The 22,961-nt window shown below is 38.9% G+C and overlaps 1 protein-coding gene across 1 annotated transcript in view; it reads left to right on the top strand.

The window, feature by feature from the left end:
- Positions 1-22,961, top strand: part of col22a1 (collagen, type XXII, alpha 1) — an 88,899-nt gene that overhangs the window by 13,935 nt on the left and 52,003 nt on the right. The window contains 14 exon segments of the mRNA XM_072915632.1: positions 294-374; positions 8,628-8,739; positions 10,384-10,507; positions 10,663-10,938; positions 11,018-11,098; positions 14,359-14,475; positions 14,559-14,603; positions 14,687-14,749; positions 14,879-14,917; positions 16,857-16,910; positions 17,003-17,056; positions 17,125-17,178; positions 19,303-19,356; positions 19,431-19,475. Of these exon segments, the coding sequence (XP_072771733.1) occupies positions 294-374; positions 8,628-8,739; positions 10,384-10,507; positions 10,663-10,938; positions 11,018-11,098; positions 14,359-14,475; positions 14,559-14,603; positions 14,687-14,749; positions 14,879-14,917; positions 16,857-16,910; positions 17,003-17,056; positions 17,125-17,178; positions 19,303-19,356; positions 19,431-19,475 (1,199 nt within the window).

Raw genomic sequence — 22,961 nt, 5'->3', positions numbered from 1 at the left:
CCAACAGGATGTGTTCTTAGTAACACAAACAGCACACTTGATGGTGTTGTCTTTCTTTCTGTCACCACCATCTTTGAAATATGTTAGTGTGGAAATATTAGACTGTTTGCATCTCTGCCTGCTGGAAGAGGCCCATCTCACTTTGGACCAGCGACAAGCCACACGTTGACACACTTTCCCCTGACAACATTTGTTTGTCTTCTTCCCATCCTATTCATGTACAAAACTTTCCACCAGAAAGTCTAATAGTACGCCCAGTCAAGGTCTTTTATTTTGCCTTCTTTTTTCCTCAGATGTGCTGTGTCCAAATATGAAGGTGCAACCTGATCGCTTTCAACCAAGCAGTACCAGCTACGGCCTGCAGCAGGTTCCTGGTATGTGCAAACTCTTTTATGTTTTTTCTTCTCTCAGCACCACACAAAAAATAACTTATTTTATATTTCTTTTTTGTATTAGCACATGGATTAAGTGTTTTTTATTAGGGGGGACGGCGTGGCGGAGTTGGGAGAGTGGCCGTGCCAGCAACCTGAGGGTTCCTGGTTCGATCTCCAGCTTCTACCAATCTAGTCACGTCCGTTGTGTCCTTTAGCAAGGCACTTCACCCTTGCTCCTGATGGTTCGTGGTTAGCACCTTGCATGGCAGCTCCCGCCATCAGTGTGTGAATGTGGAAATAGTGTCAAAGCGCTTTGAGTACCTTGAAGGTAGAAAAGAGCTATACAAGTATAACCCATTTACCATTCGTTTTTTTAGATTTTTATTTTTATTTTGTTTATTTATTTTTCCAATTATAATATTATGCTTCATTTGGGTGGCAAAGGGATAAACAATTCCTGCAAACTTTCCCAAGGAAGTTTAGTGGGTGAATTTGGGAAACATTACAAATGTTATACTTTGAATTGGAATGAATGATATTTATTTTTTTACTCTTTCAATCAATTCACTGCTCGCATGCGTCATTCCAAAAGGTTGTACACTATAGTAAAGGATTTTGTTGGCCTCAACAAAGATCATTTTGAAGTATGTAAGTATAATTTAAGATACATGTACGTCTTCTGCCACAAATCAATTTGCAATTTACACAAATTCTTGCTAAATTATTTTGTTAATTACCCCTTTCTGACAAAGAAATGCTGGAATGTTACAACCCTACAGTTTAATCATCTTCACTATTTAGATATACTATGTTACCATTTTGGTAACAATACATAAAAGTACAGTATCTCGCAAATGATATTTATTGTGTGAATGCTGATAAGTCATTGTTTTATTTAATTCACACATTTCCAGGAATTCCACAATTTCCAGGACATTTTTCCTATTGGAAATTAATGGGCAATTTTTCAAACGTCCCCATTTCTCAACCAATTCAACGCATTTCACTCATATTGAACAAACAATTTTCAGTTTCATATATTCCTGCTTTTTAAAACCACAGTTTCCACCCTTTTTTCTTTTGACTATTTGTCAGAAACATTCTACCTATTCAGAAAATCCAGGTGATCTATTTCTTATGATTTAAAAATCCCAGTCATGTTACCTGACACCATCTGGCTAGTGTGCTAGCTGTTGCATTTTAGTTTGACTTTAGAAATACAACTTTCATATAATAAAAGTAGTCTGCGTTCAGCTTGTTGAGAAGTAAATATTCACTCACCATCGAACATGACTTGAGCGTTAGTGTCTAAATAGCTGCTTTGTCTCCGGTCAAGCATGGTGGCCGTAGAGCGTCATGGCTTAGGGCTGCATGAGTGCTAGTGAGCTGTGGTTCTTTGAAGGGAAACATGAATTACATTCTGTAACACTGTAGCAAACCGTTTGAATATTTTAATGAATGTACCTTATTTTTCAACTGGCAAAATATTAGAAACAGACCCCAGATTACAACCATAGCGATGAACATATTTCTACTTGGCCTAATGCTTCATTAAATTGTGCAGGTGTACCTACAGTAGAGCTGTTAAACGTCACATGGACTTAGACATATCAATCCTCATGTGACCAACTCCACAGTGATTGAGTGCACTTTCCAAACAATGTCATTCATACGCAATTTGGGACTGTAAAGTGGTCTGAGCTTATCCTAAACTATTTTCTTGAACTGGCCTTGTCATTTCCCTTATTCTGTTCACCTTTTCTCAGAAGTCTTGGATAGCGTTTATCCAGACAGTTGGGATGTTGTTACAAGAGCGCCAATCGGGGATCAGAGTTCCTGTCTAGTTCTCCCACCCACACGCATCGCACAGACAGAGAAACCAGATGTGTGTGGACTGTTTGTCCAATCAGAGGCGTCAAGGGCTAAAGTCAGACTTTTTTTCACCACCTTCAGTGTGCTTCCCTTGAATTGCATGAATTGGGATTGGTCATTTAGACTTGTCATTGGCAAACATGACTCCTTTACTTAGAGACTGACTGTGTTTATAGAAGCCAACAAGTTTAATTTACTCCTCTGAAGCACAACCTGAGCAGAACCCTCAGTACAGAGGTGTCCTAAGTGTGGCCTGGGGGCCATTTGTGGCACACAGCTTGAGTTTGTTAGGCCCGCGGTACATTGTTGAAATAACATCAAACGAAACAAATTAAAAAAGAGCAAAAAGACACATTGTAGTGAGAAAAAGCTTAATTGTTGATACTTATAACTCCGGGTGTTTCCATGTGATATTGATATCGGATATTGATCCGATTAAAGCCAAAATATCAAGTATCAGATTAGCGCAAGCTCGACATGCATAATTAGTGTACTTAATTGACGAGAGCTAAGCACACAAGCTTGAAATACAATGCATCTGGAGGAAAGTAGTCACAACGCTTCACATTTTTTATGCTACAGCCTTATTCCAAAATAGAATACATTCATTTTTGTCCTCAACATTCTACACACAATACCCCATAAGGACAATGTGAAAAGGCTTTTTAAATTTTTTTGCAAATGTATTAAAAATAATAAACTAAAAAAATCACATGCATATAAATATTCACAGCATTTGCTCAATACTGTGTTGATGCACCTTTGGCAGAAATTACAGCCTCAAGTCTTTTTCAATACGATGCCACAAGCTTGGTGTCCTCATCACTCCACTTACGATGTCATGAGCCTTATTGTGACCACTAGGTGTCACCAAAACACTATATCCACTCCACTTCAACTTAAAGACAGTAAAAGTCCATTCCAGAAGGTTAATAATAAATGTGTTAGTGTTTTTCATACCAACCATTGTTCTCTGTTTGACTCATTTCACTCGATCAAACCTTTTCTAACATTTCACACTACTAAATAACACAAGTATGTATGATTCCTGCTGATATAGTATTGAATTGATATCAGTATCGGCCAATACTCAGTGCTCAAATATCGGTATTATATAGGAATAATAATGCCACCTAAAATACAAAGCTGACGCTAAGTTCTATATTTAAATGTAATTTCTGTTTTTGTCATTTTTCACAGAATAAAAACATATTCAAATGGCCCCGCTTGCTCTGACTTTTCAGTATGCGGCTCTTGGTAGAAAAAGTTTGGACACCCCTGCTCTAGTTGAAAAATGAACATCAGGACGTGACCGCCAAGACAACTATGCTTTGTTTCACGGTAGCAGCCGGTCTAGTCCTCTAAACACAAATCTGCTGCCATCAAAGGAATCTTGTCGTGGTCGCCATCTCTTACAGTCCTTGAACTCATCTGGTGTTTCACCTCCCCTACTCCTCCACACCATTTTTTTGGAGCGCTCAAAAATAACTTTTGATTATACGCCGCGCATTGCTAGTCTAAATTACAACTCTGGTGCAAAGATGGCCTCCAAACAACCGCATGGTGCACAACACAAGCTGGCGGACCGCGGGGGGAGTCAGCAGAGCTCATAGCACCAGTGTTATGTCTAAACAAATAGGAATGAAGTCAAATTGTAGCGCTCAAGACCTTTATTGCATGTGTATTGTGCCAAATAAGGTTGTATTTGCAAGTACAAATTCATGTGTTTCAAGAAGACAGACAGTTTAGTTTTTTGTGCACAGAACACGAGTCACAGCGGGGTCATGTTAAAATGTAACGTGTATTCAACTACATTTCCTTCTCTCTTCACTAATCCTCTTTTGTACATTCCGACCAATTTGCTGCTTTTAAGGACCTACTGCAAAAAAGTCAAGAGTCAAAGATCATCTATTTGAGAGCGCTTCAGTGTTTTTAGGAATCTGCTGCAAAAATGTTAGTCTTTTCCAAGTTTTTTTCAAACTGAATCTGCAAAAGTTAAGCAAGTCGTGGCGAAGCAACGGTGGGCACGCCAATCAGCTGTGGCTGCCACCACGCCTTGTTTCACATTTGCAATTATATTTTGTTGTGCCGTTTTCTTTTACACGTTTATGTGTATTATGCCACATATTTGGAGGCTCGTCCGGGGACACGCAGCCAGAAGTGGATGCTTTAATTACCCATCTCTTCCTGGTGTACATGGGTTGTCACATAACGGTGCAAGTAACAGTTGTGTTAAATACCTTTAAAGAAGGTAATGTTGTGATCCCTCATTTGTCTTCGTTGTTTGTTACCAAGTCTGCCATGATTAAAACACACAAGCGTTTGTTTCTGGAAGTAGAACACATTTGTTGCTGGAAGTCAGACGTGTGTTGCTATGGAAACGGAAATCAATGCGCAGAAGAAGTCAGTCCCGTAAATGATTAAAATGATCAAAATATGGTAAATATTGTACATATTACATATTGTTATGAAGGTGTCTGTTACTACATTATATAGATATTTACAGTGTGTATATTGTACATATTACATATTGTTATGAAGGTGTCTGTTACTACATTATATATATACTTGCAGTGTGTATATTGTACATATTGTTATGAAGGTGTATGTTACTACATTATATATATATATACTTGCAGTGTGTATATTGTACATATTACATATTGTTATGATGGTGTATGTTACTACATTATATACATACTTGCAGTGTGTATATTGTACATATTACATATTGTTATGAAGGTGTCTGTTACTACATTATATACTGAATACTTGCAGTGTGTATATTTTACATATTGTTATGAAGGTGTATGTTACTACATTATATATAGACTTGCAGTGTGTATATTGTACATATTACATATTGTTATGAAGGTGTCTGTTACTACATTATATACTGAATACTTGCAGTGTGTATATTTTACATATTGTTATGAAGGTGTATGTTACTACATTATATATAGACTTGCAGTGTGTATATTGTACATATTACATAATGTTATGAAGGTTTCTGTGACTACATTTTATATAGTCTTGCAGTGTGTATATTGTACATAATGTTATGAAGATTTCTGTGACTACATTTTATATAGTCTTGCAGTGTGTATATCGTACATATTACATATTGTTATGAAGGTGTATGTTACTACATTATACGTATATATACTTGCAGTGTGTATATTGTACATATTACATATCGTTATGAAGGTGTCTGTTACTACATTATACATATACTTGCAGTATGTATATGAAACGTTAATGGAGGGTTTTAAAGTTGTCTTAGAGGACTTTGAAGACCACAACGGTGACTTTCATTTTCCACATCTTCCAAACACTTTTTTTTAATCATCTTTAAAAAAAAAATCCAATTTCAAAAAAAGGACATATGGGTTCTTGTCTCATAATGATTGTGAATGATGGGCACAATTCCCCCAAAAGTGCAGTTCCCCTTTAAGCCTTTGGGTGTCACACACTCCCTGTTGAAGATTTAGACTGTTCCACTTGGCCAATGTGCGTCCTCTTGCCTCTAAAACGCATCCTGGTCTCTGGTCTTCTCCAAATGAATCTAGGTGGAAGAAGAAGAGTTAAAGATGAGATGACAGCCAGCATTGCGTCATGTGTGCTAGTTGCAGCCTCTCATCTTGGCACCGTCACCATAGCGACTCCATGTGTTTATTGAAGAAGGGAGTGTCACGCCACATATATACAGCACACCACTTCATAGGACTGGCAACATGTGCACTTGACCACTTTTGGGAAGTCTACCAGTGATAGTCACTTGTTTTTTCCTCTCACCAACACATCTTTCAATAGCCCAAATTCGGGCCCAAAAACCATTTTTAACACCTTTTTATTTATGTTGAACAATGGTTATACTTTTATAATACAACTAATTGTATTCATGTTTTGTTCAATCTGCATGGAACCTCCATTTATGAACTTTTCTATTTGCCAACTTTTACATCGAGCCAAATAAGCCTTTGTGTGCGAACCATGTCTCGGTGTACAAATGCATCATTCTTTTTGTGTGAAGAAGCCGCCATTTTGGAGACGTCCTGTCCTGTGCCGTACAGGACACACAGGGTACTGCCGTTTTGGAGAGGCGGAGCCCCCTACGCCAAATCCTGTATACGCAGCCCACTCAGTGCTCCACTTTTGTCTATTTTGCTTACTCAATATGGGTCCAACAAGCCAACCTGGAAAGAAAGAGGGAATTGCTGTGGACTTAGAGAGGAGAGGGTACCCACACACACATCCCTCCTCCCCGCCCACTTCTCTTTCTACCTGCCCTCCCTTCTCTGCCTCGTGTCTCGTGGATGCCACAATCATCAACCTACTCAGTGGCCTAGTGGTTAGAGTGTCCGCCCTGAGATCGGTATGTTGTGGGTTCAAACCCCGGCCGAGTCATACCAAAGACTATAAAAATGGGACCCATTACCTCCCTGCTTGGCACTCAGTATCAAGGGTTGGAATTGGGGGTTAAATCACCAAAAATGATTCCCGGGCGCGGCCACCGCTGCTGCCCACTGCTCCCCTCACCTCCCAGGGGGTGATCAAGGGTGATGGGTTAAATGCAGAGAATAATTTCGCCACACCTAGTGTGTGTGTGACAATCATTGGTACTTTAACTTTAACTTTTTATTTGCCGCCGGCAAGTTAAAAAGGGTTTTATTTTTTCCATTTGTCTTATTACTGTAGCAACATGGTTGTTAATGTTTTTAAGAGCAACAAAGGCATTTGTGTGTGTGCAAGCAATGTCGTTATGTTTTGATAATAATTTTGTTATGTTTGGTTGATATATATTCAAGATTCAAGATTGTTTATTGTCATATGCACAGTTAAACAGACAGTTTGCCGTACAATGAAAATCTTACTTTGCTAGTCCACCCTTCAACAAGTCACACGGTACTTAGCTAAAATAAAAATAAAAATGTATATACAAGGCACAGTAAGTAACATTACATTATTGCACATTCTGATTGACAGTCAGCAGTATAAATATGGAGGTGACCTTGGGTCACAGCAGCAGTTAAAGTGTCTTTAGTGATCAAAGGTGAAAAGTGTCTACAGTGATGGTTCACAGTTCGGGGGTGGTTATGGTAGCTGTCTTTTGTTCAAAAAGATAAAAGTAAAACGGGGTGGGGAGCTAGCATTCACAAGCCTGATCGCCTGTGGGTAGAAACTGTTTGTCAGTCTCGTAGTCCTGGATTTCAGGCTCCTGTATCGTCTGCCTGATGATAGGAGGCTGAAGAGACTGTGTACTGTCCTTTATGATGTTGTGTGCTGTCCTGGTGGCCCTGGTAGAGTACATGTCCTGTAGTGAGGGGAAGGCTGCTCCTGATATGTACTGAGCAGTTTTAATCACTCGCTGGAGTGCCTTCCTGTCCTTAGCAGTGCAGTTTCCATACCAGACCGTGGTTGAGCTGGTAAGGACACTCTCAACCGTACTTCTATAGAAGTTGCTGAGAATTTTGGGTGGCATGCCGAATTTTCTCAGCCTTCTTAGGAAGTACAATCGCTGCTGGGCTTTCTTTATTGTTTGTTGGGTGTTGTGATCCCAGGTGAGGTCCTTGCTGATGTGGGTCCCGAGGAATTTAAAGGTTTTCACCCTGTCCACCTCTGTTCCCCCTATGTACAGAGGTGTGTACTGTGCACTCCTTCTCCGTGGGTCTATATATATATATAATTTATTGTTACGTGTACAGGAGGAGGAGACGGCACAGACAAGGATTTATATATACATAAATACAAAATAATAATATTAAAAAACAAGAGAATGGAGTGTGACTAAATCCAAGAGTGTGTATTAACTGAGTGTTACCGGGAGTGTTGAGTGCAAGGCGGAAGTCCAAGAGAAGAAAGCTAGCTCGGAGATCCGTGAGCAAGCAGGAAGTCGGAGGCTATAGCGAGGCATCGAAGGTCTGTGTCCAGGTGGGAGGTCGAAATCCAAGAGGCAGTCAGGGAAGCAGAGGGAACGTGGGAAGACGAGAGACACAGCTCGTGACGCATGAATGGAGGTCTGCTGTTGGATCGACAAAGAGGACACGAGACAATAAACACGACGGGGGAGAAAACAGAGAGCAAAAGAGTGCGCATAGAGCATGACGTGTCGGCTTGCTGTACTGAACAGGTAGCTACGTTCTGGCCCGGGATAGCAGGTTGTGCAGGCTTATGAAGGCAGGTCCCCTGATCAGCCACAGGTGCACTAATTGCTGGCAATTGATTGCAGCTGCTTGTTTCTTATGGGGAACTGTCACAATCTGAACTTTTCCATTTAAGAACCATATTCACAAACCAATTAAGTCCATAAATCGGTTTCAACTTAAGTCCTAACACGACCTTACTGGAGAGTCCCACCAACCTGGTTTCTTTCTCATGCAGGATTTGACCTGATGGAGTACTTCAGTGTCAGAGACATTCTGGGGAGCAGACTTGATGAGGGCCAAAGTGCCTACGTCCGTCTTGGCACCATGCCAATTGTGCAGCAGACTGAGTAAGTCACACGCCAGACCCTGGTACAGTGTATTGGAAAAATACAATTCATTATTAATTAGATCTATTCTCCCTAAAATAAGTTTATTTTGTCTGAATTATACATTTTGAGGGGAAAAATATATTCCTTTTACGCAGAACACAAATGTCTACTGCAGAGGATGCTAGTTTTCAACAGGATATTAGCTATTAGGCTAATTTGCTTTGTCAGCTATATCACAAAGCTAAGATTAAGACATTTTGTTTACTTAGTTTAGATTATATTGACCTACTGTACATTGGATTGCTTCTAGCATCTTTAATGCACAAACTGTATACGTTTTTTTTTTATACTTAAATGAAATGTACTCCTAATATGTCATTTTTAAAGTTTCCTATGGCCTCATAATTCTGCACAGTAAGGCAAGGCAAGTTTATTTATAGAGCAAAATTTGTGCATAGGGCATTTCAGAATGCTTTACAGAAAATTACAAGAAGGCAAAAATAAAGAAATATTAAATCATAAAAATCATAATTCAAATAAAAGCAATAAAATCATTAAACAATCATAATTCAAATTAAAATCACAATGTAGATAAAATACTGTACTTTGAGTTTTCATATGCACAAATAAAAGTGGATCTGAACATTGCCAACGTTGAGACCTGTCTCACATCTTCTGGAAGACCAACCCAGATTTTAGGAGCATAAAACTGAAATGTGGCCGCACCATGTTTGCTCCTGATTCTGGGCTGTACTGTAACATTTATATTTAATACTTGCATAAAGCAGTTGGAATACTAAAAAGCCTGGCCATTTTTTTCCCAACTGCTTCGGGTGATTTGTTACTTTAATTTAGACGCTTCCTTTAAAACGAGAACACGCCTTTAATAATCCCTCAGGGACTCATTAGACATGTTGGTCAGAAACAGGATCCACCCTCTGAATATATATATTATAGTAGAATTGCAGTATTTAGGTAAGGATTTAGTATCCTTGTTAAAAATCATTTTAATGGGACACGCTGTTGAACTATTTAGTAGTGTAAGCAATTGAAAAACGCCCAGTTGTATACATTGTGGTTATCGACCATCATATATTTGCAGTTTTGATTTTTAGTATTTATAGTATTGAATTTGTTTTGGACATGTTTAACCGCAAACAAAGAAGAGGAAACAAAACAAAGTATTGAAAAGAACAATATACTCTAGTCATGTGTTTTGAACATACAGCTACTGTACAATGTTTACATTTTATCTTTACATTCTAATACGTCTGAGGAGGAGTAGGAAGAAGCAGAGCTTATTTAAATAAACATATTTATTTTGTATATTACAAAATAGCCCTTATTGTAGGCGTGGGGCTTAGATAACGTCTTAATATGCATCAATGAAAAAAATATTGATTCAAAACAAACTATATAAACTAAACGTATACAAATACTACATAAAACAGAGAATATAAAATAACGTAATACAATATGATTTACAACTAACACTTTGATTATATGAGTGTATAGTATGTCATATTTACATTTACAATCAAACATTATCCAAAATATATACAATATATCCTCAAGTTGTGTGGTACATATACAGTATAGGTTTAATTTAAATGCTGTAAAAATAGGACCTTAAGGCAAAGTCTGCTGTCTTTTTTTCCGCAGAGACGTGTTCCCTCAGGGCTTGCCGGATGAATACGCCTTTGTCACCACGTTTAAGTTCAGGAAAACCTCAAGACGAGAAGATTGGTACCTTTGGCAGGTCTTTGACAAATATGGAATACCACAGGTAGGTCAACAATAAATGGAGTTATTTTTAGTTCATCTGCTGCCAAATGAAAAGGTCACTAAAACCTCTTTAATATTTGGCTGTTATCAGGCAGAAGTCACTTTTCATATGGATAAATGAAATGATTTGATGATGTTTTGTATGTGCCTGGTCAGGTGTCCATCAGGCTGGATGGCGAAAACAAGGCGGTGGAGTACAATGCCGTGGGCCTGACCAAGGACGCCGTGCGAGCCGTCTTCAAGAACTCTGAAGTGGACAACCTATTTGACCGCAACTGGCACAAGATTGCTCTGAGCGTGGAGGCCAAGAGCGTGTCTCTCTACCTGGACTGTAAACACATTCAGACGCTGCCCATCGGGGACAGGGAGGACATCGACATCCAGGGGAAGACGGTCATTGGGAAGAGGTTGTATGACAGCGTGCCAATTGATGTGAGTCTTTTTGCAGAGTGTGTGCGATTAGTCTTCAATGTGCACTGCTTGACCAAGTGTGTGTTTGTTTGCCCCACAGTTTGACCTTCAGAGGATGGTGATTTACTGTGACTCCAAACATGCCGAGCTGGAAACCTGCTGTGATATACCCAATGGGCCTGTGAGTACACCTTACATTTACTTTTCACCACTTTTAACTACAACATAGGGGTGTCTAAATCCATTGATATCAGCTACTGTAGCATTCATATCATGTGCGACACAAGCAGTCCTGCAGTGTGTTTACTTGTGTGTGATATCATGTGCGATACAAACAGTCCTGCAGCCTGTTTACTTGTGTGTGATATCATGTGCATACAAACAGTCCTGCAGTGTGTTTACTTGTGTGATATCATGTGCGATACAGTCATGCAGCCTGTTTACTTGTGTGTGATATCATGTGCGATACAAACAGTCCTTCAGTGTGTTTACTTACAGGTATGTGTGATATCATGTGCGATACAAGTAGTCCTGCAGCGTGTTTACTTGGGCATCTGAATAAGCAAACCATTTCTTCTATTTTACTCAAGTCATTTATAAAAGGTTAACATGCTACTAGGAAATAGCAGGTACACAACTGCTAAGCACACAATAGCACACTAGCGAGACATACGTAATAATAATTGAACAATATTTCAGTGTAAAACTGCCCACGTGTCAATATAAACAAGTATCAAATAAGTATACTTGCATATTACACATACAAAGTCTCCAAGGCAGAGGCATATTAGCAAGTATTCAGTAACAAACGTTTCCGTGTCATTCAACTTACTGTGTCATGAGCTTAACTTCATGAATTATTGTGACCACTAGGTGTTGCCAAAAAAAAAACAATAACCCCTCCACTTCCACTTAAAGACAGCATAAATCCATTCCAGATAGTTAACAAAAAAATAGGTTTGTAATTTTCATACCTACTATTGTTCTCTTTTTGACTAATTTCACTTCATCAAACCTTTTCTAGTGTTCCACACTACAAAACAATAAATAAATGTATGCTCCAATATCCGTATTGTATTGGAAATGAAAAGATGTGTGTACACATCTACCAAAAATATTGCATTATATAATATTAAAATATGCAACCATGACTTACATTATTTGAACCTTTTACACGGCACCATTGAATTAAGAAAAGATACAAATATTTTAGTGTATACATTTTTTTTATTTAGTAATGTCTAGAAAAAAATATGAATATTGTAACATTTTGAAAATATTTACTTTTTTTTCCCAATTATGTTTTCAATTATAACTTTAATCAACATTACAGTCGGGGGTGTAGCACCCCACTCTGGTCCCCCATGCACAAGACTCTTAAAGGGCCCTAAACCCAACACACACTTGGTGTGTTTACATGCACTAACACACTCATTAATGCATGAACCATCTTTTTAAAACATATCAAAACCTTATTTAGGTTTTTGACTTTTTAAAGATGGGATTAACATTTATAGATAAACACCTCTTTAAATAATGTGTTAAGTGTTTTTAACCATAAAGTGGCTTAAATATACATTTAAAAACAATTATATAACGTGTGTGTGAATGTGGAAATAGTCTTAAAGTATAACACTTTTATCATTTTTACCTTAGAGTGTAACATGCAGATGATCTGATACATACAGGATTATCATCAGTGACTAATATGTATCATATATAATAGTAATCATTAGCCATTGTGTAGTTACACATAGTATCTTATTCATTATTCCCTCTTATTTTTCGTCCACCTTGTTCGGCTCATCCATGACACACACGCTACCATTTTAGTTAAATGATAAATGATAAATGGGTTGTACTTGTATAGCGCTTTTCTACCTTCAAGGTACTCAAAGCGCTTTGACACTACTTCCACATTTACCCATTCACACACACATTCACACACTGATGGAGGGAGCTGCCATGCAAGGCGCTAACCAGCACCCATCAGGAGCAAGGGTGAAGTGTCTTGCTCAGGACACAACGGACATGACGAGGTTGGTACTAGGAGGGGATTGAACCAGGGACCCTCGGGTCGCGCACGGCCATTCTTCCACTGCGCCATGCCGTCAGTTAACAAAAATCCCACATTTTCCGGGACATTTTTTTTCCATTCAAAATGAATAGCCAATTTTTTCAAAACTTAACATTTTCCATAGTTTTTCAACCCATTCAAATCTTTCCAAAGTCCGAATGCTCCTTGCTAATATTGGTCTATTGCTAGCATACTAACATTATATTTTGGTGCCTGGCGCACGCTAACAGTTAGCATGCAAGCTTTTTCAAGCTTATTTTACAAGTGTCATCATTTTGTACTTGACGCATTCTGCGTGTTGACGTTAGCATGTTAGCTTTTTTAGTTAATTTTGCAGGTATACACCTCAGTCTGATATTTTTGTACTTGACAGATGCTAACTGTTATCGTGTAAACATTCTAAAATTAGCATGCCAGCCTTGTTGGCAATTGTTTAGCTATACACCTCAAAGTCATTTAGTTTGACACATGCTTACTGTTAGCATTTTTTTTGAAAGTATGCACCTCGAGGTTATACATTTCGGTACTTGATGCATGCTAACTCGGGATGTCCGATAATGGCTTTTTTGCCGATATCCGATATTCCGATATTGTCCAACTCTTAATTACCGATACCGATATCAACCGATACCGAAATATACAGTCGTGGAATTAACACATTATTATGCCTAATTTGGACAACCAGGTATGGTGAAGATTTTTTTTTAAATTAATAAAATAAAATAAGATAAATAAATAAAAAACATTTTCTTGAATACAAAAGAAAGTAAAACAATATAAAAACAGTTACATAGAAACTAGTAATGAATGAAAATGAGTCAAATGAAGTGTTAAAGGTTAGTACTATTAGTGGAGCAGCAGCACGCACAATCATGTGTGCTTACGGACTGTATCCCTTGCAGACTGTATTGATATATATTGATATATAATGTAGGAACCAGAATATTAATAACAGAAAGAAACAACCCTTTTGTGTGAATGGGGGAGGGAGTTTTTTTTGGATTGGTGCACTAATTGTAAGTGTATCTTGTGTTTTTTATGTTGATGTAATTTAAAAAAAACAACAACAACAAAAACGGTACCGATATTAAAAAAAAACGATACCGATAATTCCCGATATTACACTTTAAAGCATTTATCGGCCGATAATATCGGCAGGCCAATATTATCGGACATCTCTAATGCTAACTGTTATTTTTTGTTACCTGATGCTATCCGGCTTGCATGCTAACTGTTAGCATTTCAGTTCGGCTTCAGCTTTTCATCATTCACACGCAGATTCTGAGGAAATTGCTAAACATCTGTGATAGCATTGTAAAAGTGCAGTAGACTAGCTGACCTTCTCCATCCATGTGTGCTTGCAGTGCCCCCAGAAGGTGGTGACAGAAGCTCCTCCAGTGCCCATCCCCACCCCCACCCCCACTGTGGCCGAGCAACAGCTGGGCCGCCATACCAACTGCTCCTGCCCTGAAGGAGAAAAGGTGAATGACACCTTCTTCTACACTTTTTTTTTTCCTGCCGGGGCGCCAATCTTCTTCCGTCCTGACTTTTCATTTCCTGGCAGGGAGCGACTGGAGCACCTGGCCTCGCAGGTCTCAAGGGTGAAAAGGTCAACTGACGCTACTTTTAGTTTTGTGAGAGCATAACACAGCTTTTTATGGCGTTGGCTTCATGTGCCGACTGCTTTCACAGGGTGATGCCGGCGCTCGAGGTCTCGCCGGGCTGCAGGGCCTGATGGGAGAAAAAGGAGAAACTGTATGAAAACATTCAAACGTAGAACAACACACAAGTCATTTCAGACTGCATGCTTCCCTTCCATAGAGTCTCTTATGGCTTTCTGCCGGCCTCGATAATAATTAATCCTTGTTGATTAATTATTTGCAGGGCAAAGTAATCTCTGTCAGAGGTGAGAGAGGGGAGAAGGTAAGTAAACCTGTCGCTAACGACGCTGCATTAATTAACCGCTACATACTCACTGTGTGCATATATTCATCAACTGATGCTACTTACTGTTGCTACTACTTAACAGTTATATGGATAGATTGGTCGCTAAATAGCTCACTAGATAGGTAGATGGATTGCTTGCCTGATGGGAAAATAGGCAGCTCAGTTGTTAGCTAGATTGGGAGGTAAAAAGCTAGCTAATTAGATATGTAGGTCAATTGTTAGCTAACGAGATAGGTAGATATAAAGCGTTCCAATTAGATAGCTAGGTAAATTATGAGCTAACCAGATACTTATTTGAAACGTTAGCTAATTAGATAAATAAATTATTTGCTAAATAGGTTGGTAGGTAAAAAGCTAAATATTTAGATGGGTAGGTAAATTGTTAATTAAAGAGTTAGGTGGGTAGATGGTTAGTGAACTACATAAATAGTTAGATTTTTAAATAGCTAGCTAGTTACATAAGTAGGTATACTTGACTAGCTAGATAGTTAGGTAGCTAAATAACTAACTACCGGTAGCTACAGTACTACCCATGCACTGTAAATACTAGAGGTGGGAGAAATAATCGATTATTAGATGAATCGCAATTCGACATGGACAATTGTAAAATCGATTGGTAAACATCGATAATCGATTTATTTATTGTAAATAAAGTATTGCAGACAGTTGTAACATATGGCTGAGTGCAGCATTCAACCTCACTGAGCGATTCGACCGGCTCCTTTAATGTAGGGCACTTATGTTCCAGTTTTGCACACATTTCAATAAATTTAATAAATGTGATGGGAATTTCTTATTAAAAATGCACTGTATTTAAAAGTTGCAAGTGTTAAACACTTATTTAGTGAAAAGAAAATACATTTAAAACTGAATCAATACACAAACATTTAAGATGCATCAATAGTCGATTTGTATTTGAATCGTAATCGATTCGTAAGGTGGCATCTAGTAAATACCCAATGGATACAAATAGCTAGATACTGTATATTGTTAAATAGTTAGCGAGCTACTCTAGATAGTGCGGTGCTAGCGAGCTACTTAGATGGGTAGGTAAATGCTAGCAAGATAAGTAGATAGGTAGGTCAATGATAGCTGGATATAACTTAAATAGTTAAATGTCTATAGCTACATTTCTAGATAGTTTTCTAGGTAATACTAAGCTAGCTAGTTTGATATGTAAGTTGATAGATATAAGTAGCAGCCGATTTAAGCAACGTGATTACGCGGTGGCCGTCTTAGCGGGCACCACACTGAAAATCTTAATTTGCTTATTTCTCTATCAATTTTTATGCAGTTTACTGTATTGACAAGGTAAACACATGACTAGTATTACATGGTTGTTTTGTTTTGTAAAAATAAAGATTCCTATCATTGAAATATTCCCAGTGTCCAAGTTTATGCAGCATTCTTGTTGCTTTGTTGTCTGACGTAACTACCTCGATAGTTTGTCATAATAGTCACTTTTGGAAGACTTCATGTAGCGATAGTTTATTTCTCGCCCACTCATGTTAAAACTGTAATGTTTGTTTGTTTGCATGAATCATCTGTTCATTTGCCAAAGCTGACTGTACAATTTATTGCTTCAACTTGACGCAAAAATTGTGACCTAAGCCAGCAATGCATTGTGGTTTAAAGTGTCAATGCTGTTGCATGAATTCTTCCCTCTAATTGCACCTTCAATGTTTCTGTGTTCTCAGCATCGTTAGCGGTTGCTTTTGCTACGCAAGCATGCTAAGCCTTTATCCTAATCTAAGGATGAAAGAAATGACGTGTGTTGGAACGATCCATGGTGGAATTAGAATAACCAAGTCAACTAAACCTTTTTTGTGACAGCACGGACGTGGTCTCGCCGGCCATCCTGCATGTGTGTGTCGCCGCTCACGTCCAACTAAGTAACACAACTTTGTGTTCACAGGGTGATAGAGGCACAGTGGGGCTGACAGGTGCCCTTGGACAGAAGGGAGAGAAGGTGTGGCACACCTGAACCTGGCGGATTAGTTTTTTCTCTGAATCCAAACAGTTGGCTAATAGTTAGTGAGTGTGTTTTCTTTTCACCAACAGGGAGTGTCTGGTATTCCTGGTATTGATGGGCTATCTGGAGACAGAGGAGACAAAGTAAGAACAAATACTTTTTAATTTTGTGCAATTTTTGTTCTATATCATTGTTTTGTTTTTTTTAATAGGGGGAGGCAGGACGGGCTGGCACTCCTGGACTTACTGGTCTGACTGGATCAAAGGTGGGCAGTGTTTAATTTTTTTTGTACAATAAAAATAGTAGAAATAAAAACACGTTTTCGAATGGAAGAAAAAAAAGATTTCACTCTATTTAAATACATTATTTTAAGATAAAGCAGGAATGTTACAAAATTCAGTCATTTCACTTGCACTAGTTGATGCTAATTGGGGGGTTTTGACTCCGCTATTATTTAGCATTAAGCCAAGCAGCTGTGTGCGCGTCTACGTATTTACATGTTATGTATCTACATGTACACAGCAGGGGAGCTGGTTAACTTGTGAGATTAGTGTGACGTCAGTGAGTGAGTGGGTGAGTAAAGAGAGAGAGATGTAGCGAGTGCACTGCGCAGTAGAGTGATGAACGGGTCCGGTTGTGTCCTGCAAAACTAAAAATAAAGCGATTGTCACGAATCGGCGGCCTCGTCATTCTGACCCAAAAGTGGAGCTTAGCAGACCCATTGTAAAGTGAAGGGTGTTACACCCCCGACGAAAAAATCCGCCCTGGAAGGAACGTCTGCCCTGTGCTCCTCGTCTACGGTCTGCACGGGAGCAGAACTGCAGGACAAGTGTAACAACTACATTACCTGTCCCTCTTTATAACTCCTTGTGCAGATGTGAATGTTCGTTATTTAAATGTTTACTAAATTTGAAGCAAAGGTGCTAATACTAATCGGCACATTTGGCCAGGGTGTTTTAAAGCAACACTTGAAGCGCGGCGCTTCCTTGTTTAAAGTGTCACCTTTATTGTTAGTTTTGAAGTCCAAATACCTCCATATTGTACTTCACATACACTCTTTATTAACCAGTAGAATAGTAGTTTTTATTGTTAGTTTTGAAGTCCAAATACCTCCGTATTGTATTTCACACTCTCTTTATTAACCAGTAGAATTGTAGTTTTTATTGTTAGTTTTGAAGTCCAAATACCTCCATATTGTACTTCACAAACTCTGTATTAACTAGTAGAATTGTAATTTTTATTGTTAGTTTTGGAGTCCAAATACCTCCATATTGTATTTCACACCCTCTATTAACCAGTAGAATTGTAGTTTTTATTGTTAGTTTTGAAGTCCAAATATCTCCATATTGTACTTCACACCCTCTTTATTAACCAGTAGAATTGTTGTTTTTTTCCATTCTTCCTCTCCAAGATGTTATTGTTTGTATGCACTTTGTGTGTGTGTTTTGACACACACAACATCATGCGCCTCGGCTCTGTGGTCACCGCCGCACAGCAGCATTCAGATGAAAGAACGGTACCGGTACTTTTCAAAGGCGGTAGAGTACCGATTTCAATTCATTAGTGTTGCGGTACTTTAGTAGTACCGGTATACAGGTCTTTTGAATCTTTTCACCGGATTGTTACCTCTGCTTAATAAAGAGATTGAATGTGTTTCAATGGCTGTCGTATCTTCTTGTCAACAAATGGGGTATTGTTTGGATGGCAAGTTTCACTTATGACGCTGTCTTGTCGACATAAACCCATCAAAACGTTACATCAAGTTATCGCTAATGGTGTTCTAACGAACCTAAAAGTAATTAATTAGATTACGATGTTATGAACGCAGTTATCATGAACACAGATAATCATAAATGTATGAGTCTTGGCTTATTGTATTGGATCAATATCGGACAATACTCAAGGCTCAAAAATCAGAACCGGAAGGGAAAAAATTTGTATCAGGACATCCTTATTTTATATTTTATGCTCATAATTGTTTTTATAAATGAAAAAACGATGTAATCAGATTTTCACTCACATTTTTTGTGTAGTCTTTAATCACAAGTGCCTCAAAGGGCTTCACAAAGCACAACCACCTCTCCTGATCTGAACCCACATCACGTTTTCTGTGATGGATGGAAAGTTGTTCTAAAATGTACGGAAAAAACTATTTAATTGCAAGTTAACCAAAAATATTACTTTATTAAAGTATATATTTACTGTCATTAGATTTTCTGTCATTTATTTATAGTAATTTGTTACATTTCCTCCAATAAATTGATCCATTGGGTCCAGTAATAAAGGCTCCTGTGACCCTAGTGAGGATAAGGGTAAAGAAAATGGAAGGATGGGTGCAGTAATGACAATAACACATAATCATATAAATATCTCCATTTGTACATTTCAGGGAATTCAAGGTGATACAGGATATGCAGGGTCACCTGGACCAAAAGGTGTCGGTGTGAGTGTCTACTGTACATCCACCCAGTGCTGACTTGGTCGTATTCATTCTTCACTCATTGTTCTCTCCTACAGGGCGACCGGGGAATAAAGGGTGAAAAGGGAACGACGGGACCCAGCGTAAGTGATACCATGACCAAACTTTTGTTTGTATGCAAAATGTCAACATGCTTATTTTATGATGCGTAGCGAAGCCTACTAGTCTTGATTTTTTTTTTTTTCAACTAAAATGTCCTCAGTGAAGTGGTGAGTGTACACACGACCTTATTTATCCAAGGCAGGTCAGAGGTGGTATCATGTCCACAAGGAAGGAGGTTTTTCCTTCATGGAGCTTTAACAGCAAGTATTCAAGCACCTCTTCTCTCAAAAGTCAAGTTATCAAGAGGAAATAATTGGTATTTCTTGTGTTTTGTGCTCATAAACCGCCTCATTTTATTGTTTTATTTGCACACACACAGAAAGAGATAAAAAGAACAATATACAATGTAAATCAATGGTGGCCATTACGCGGATGGCGAGCTAGCGGTGGATGGTGGAGGGTGTGTCAGTCTATCGGCATCCAGGCATTAAAAAAATACACCTAAAAATGAGCGATCATCAATCTTCACTACGACGTCACTTGATTGACATTCACGGCACCCGAGGGTCTTGTGAGAGGACGCTGGCTGCTGCCAGATCATTATTAAGAAAAAATGACCGATAAGAAGGCGAGAAACACTTTTTTTATTTCAACAGACTCTCGTGCCGTGCCTGCCGTCAAAACTCTAAAGACTGACTGCACAGTTCCTGTCTTCACAATAAAAGCGCTGCTTCATCCTGCCTGCGCTGACCGAGTCATACCAAAGACTATAAAAATGGGACCCATTACCTCCCTGCTGACACTCAGCTTCCTAGTGTGTGTGTGACAGTCATTGGTACTTTAACAAAATAAGAGTCTCAGAAAGCCGGCGCTAGCAAGCTCTAACGTATTTCTTGTAAAGTGTATAAAAAGGAGTATGGAAGCTGGACAAACAAAAAGCAAGCACTTTCATGTGGTATTGGACAGAAAGGAGGACTTTTATTCTCCTCCATTTGAAAATGTGGACGTTATTATCACTACTGTCTGATTCCAATCAATGCAAGTCATCACAATCATACCAACTTATATTCTTGTCTTCATGAAAGAAAGGAATGTTAAACATGCTTGTATTATCATTAAACACCTTTAACTTGTTAACCTCTCTTTTATAAATAAATCAGTATAAGTGATATATATGAATGAAGTAGATCCCCTCCACTTGGTCAATTGAGAAGTAGCTCACCTGCAGAAAAAGTGTGGGCCCCCATGATGTAAAGCAAAAATATGTGCAGGACAGGTTAAGAGGACACTAAGGTCTTGCAAAGACACCTGCCCCAAAACGTCACAATTTACACAGCAACAAAAAAATAAAATAAAACATTAATAAGATGAGGTGGTTCGGGCATCAGTATGCCTCCCTAGGGAGGTGTTTAGGGCACGTCCGAGGGGTAAGAGGCGACGGGGAAGACCCAAGACACGTTGGGAAGACTATGTCTCCCGGCTGGCCTGGGAATGCCCCGAGATCCCCCGGGAGGAGCTAGACGAAGTGGCTGGGGAGAGAGAAGTCTGGGCTTCTCTGCTTAGGCTGATGCCCTCGTGACCTCACCTCAGATAAGCGGAAGTAAATGGATAGATGGATAAAATAAAATAGCAAACATCAATATCATAATTCCAAAGTAGGTGTCCTCTGTATTTGAGCGTACAATTCTTAGTTAATGTTCTACATACTGATAGAACAATGTTAAACATTTTTCACGAGGGCAAATTTAACCTCCTGAAACCCCCCCCCAAAAAATGTTGCAATTTTTCTTTGCATCAAATAATTGTTTTTTTGGTGAATACAATATACCACAGTATTTTTTTTTCATAAAATGTTATTATTTCGTTATTTGATGTAATGTCCTTTGCAGTGGACACACGTTTCTAGTGAATAATCATATTTTCTATTACAGTATGAATATCAATCCTATGATGAATAGTATGCAAGTACCGTATTTTCCGCACCATAAGGCGCCCTGGGTTATAAGCCGCGCCTTCAATGAACGGCATATTTCAAAACTTTGTCCACCTATAAGCCGCCCCGTGTTATAAGCCGCATCTAACTGCGCTAAAGGAATGTCAAAAAAACAGTCAGATAGGTCAGTCAAACTTTAATAATATATTAAAAACCAGCGTGATGTGGGCGCGCATGGAGTCGTATATCAACATGGACGGAGCTGCATGAAAAAAGCCACCCGGCCTCTTCGCGTAAACTTACCTTAACCACTCGCTCATCTTTTCTTCATCCATCCATCCTTTCAAGTTAGCTTTTATGATGACGCCGGCTGGAAAGGTCTCTTTTGGCAAGGTCTTCCTTTTGAATATCACCATGGGTGGAAGTTTCTGGCCATTAGCATGGCAAGCTAGAACCACAGTGAAGGATGACTTCTCATTCCCTGTGGTGCGAATATTCACCGTACGTGCTCCCGTTGTATCCACAGTGCGGTTCACAGGAATATCAAAAGTCAGTGGAACCTCGTCCATGTTGATAATGTTCTCTGGCCGGATCTTTTTTTCAGCTATCTTGTTTTTACAATATGCACGGAAAGTAGCCAGCTTTTCTTGAAAGTCTTTAGGCAGTTGCTGTGAAATAGTAGTCCGTGTGCGGATGGAGAGATTGCGTCTTGGAAACCTGTCGCTTAGTAGGAGCCATTTTGTGGTCTTTTCAGATGTAAACACACAAAGGAAATGAAACGTAATATCCGCGCGCTTCTTCTTCTTCTACGCGGGCGGGTGGTTGCTTACAGTAGAAGAAGAAGCGCTTCCTGTTCTATGGGGGCGGGTGCTTACCTTGGCGGTTGCTTGCGTAGAAGAAGAAGCACTTCCTCTTCTACGGGGAAAAAAGATGGCGGCTGTTTACCGTAGTTGCGAGACCGAAACTTTATGAAAATGAATCTTAATATTAATCCATATATAAAGCGCACCGGGTTATAAGCCGCACTGTCAGCTTTTGAGTAAATTTGTGTTTTTTAGGTGCGGCTAATAGTGCGGAAAATACGGTAGTAGTTTCTTTTATTTAACATGTATTTTCACGTTTTAATGCAGGGCCGCCCCTCTCTACAGGCAGATCCCACGCTGTGTGAGGGCCCCGTTTAGTAAATGTCAATGGATACATATTCCTAGCCCCCTCCTGCTCAGTCCCTGATGATAATAATATAATAGCACATTTCCTTTAACGTTGTCATTGTCCCCTGTGACTTGAATGCACTGGTCTTGCAAATACTGGGTTTGATGCCTTAGGCAGGAAGATTTGCTCATTAATTATAGAATAGAACATTTTATTGTCACCATTATTCACTATGAAAATCAAGTTTAGCAGTTCACATAACCTAAAGAGTACAAACAACAATGAATAAAAACACAGAGTTTAACAGTTTGGGTTTTATAATAATGTTACATTTGTTATTGTACATTCAAAATTACTGTTAATTAAGTCCAAAATATGCATCTAATTAACTTCAAGTTTGGGTCAAATAGCCTAAAAATGGCTTCCAAAAAATTCTGCTTAT

This window comes from Nerophis lumbriciformis, linkage group LG21 (assembly GCF_033978685.3).
Source record: "Nerophis lumbriciformis linkage group LG21, RoL_Nlum_v2.1, whole genome shotgun sequence".
NCBI classification, from domain to species: Eukaryota; Metazoa; Chordata; class Actinopteri; order Syngnathiformes; family Syngnathidae; genus Nerophis; species Nerophis lumbriciformis.
Note: the sequence above shows the minus strand (reverse complement) of the source record. Positions and strands in the feature narration are given on the sequence as shown.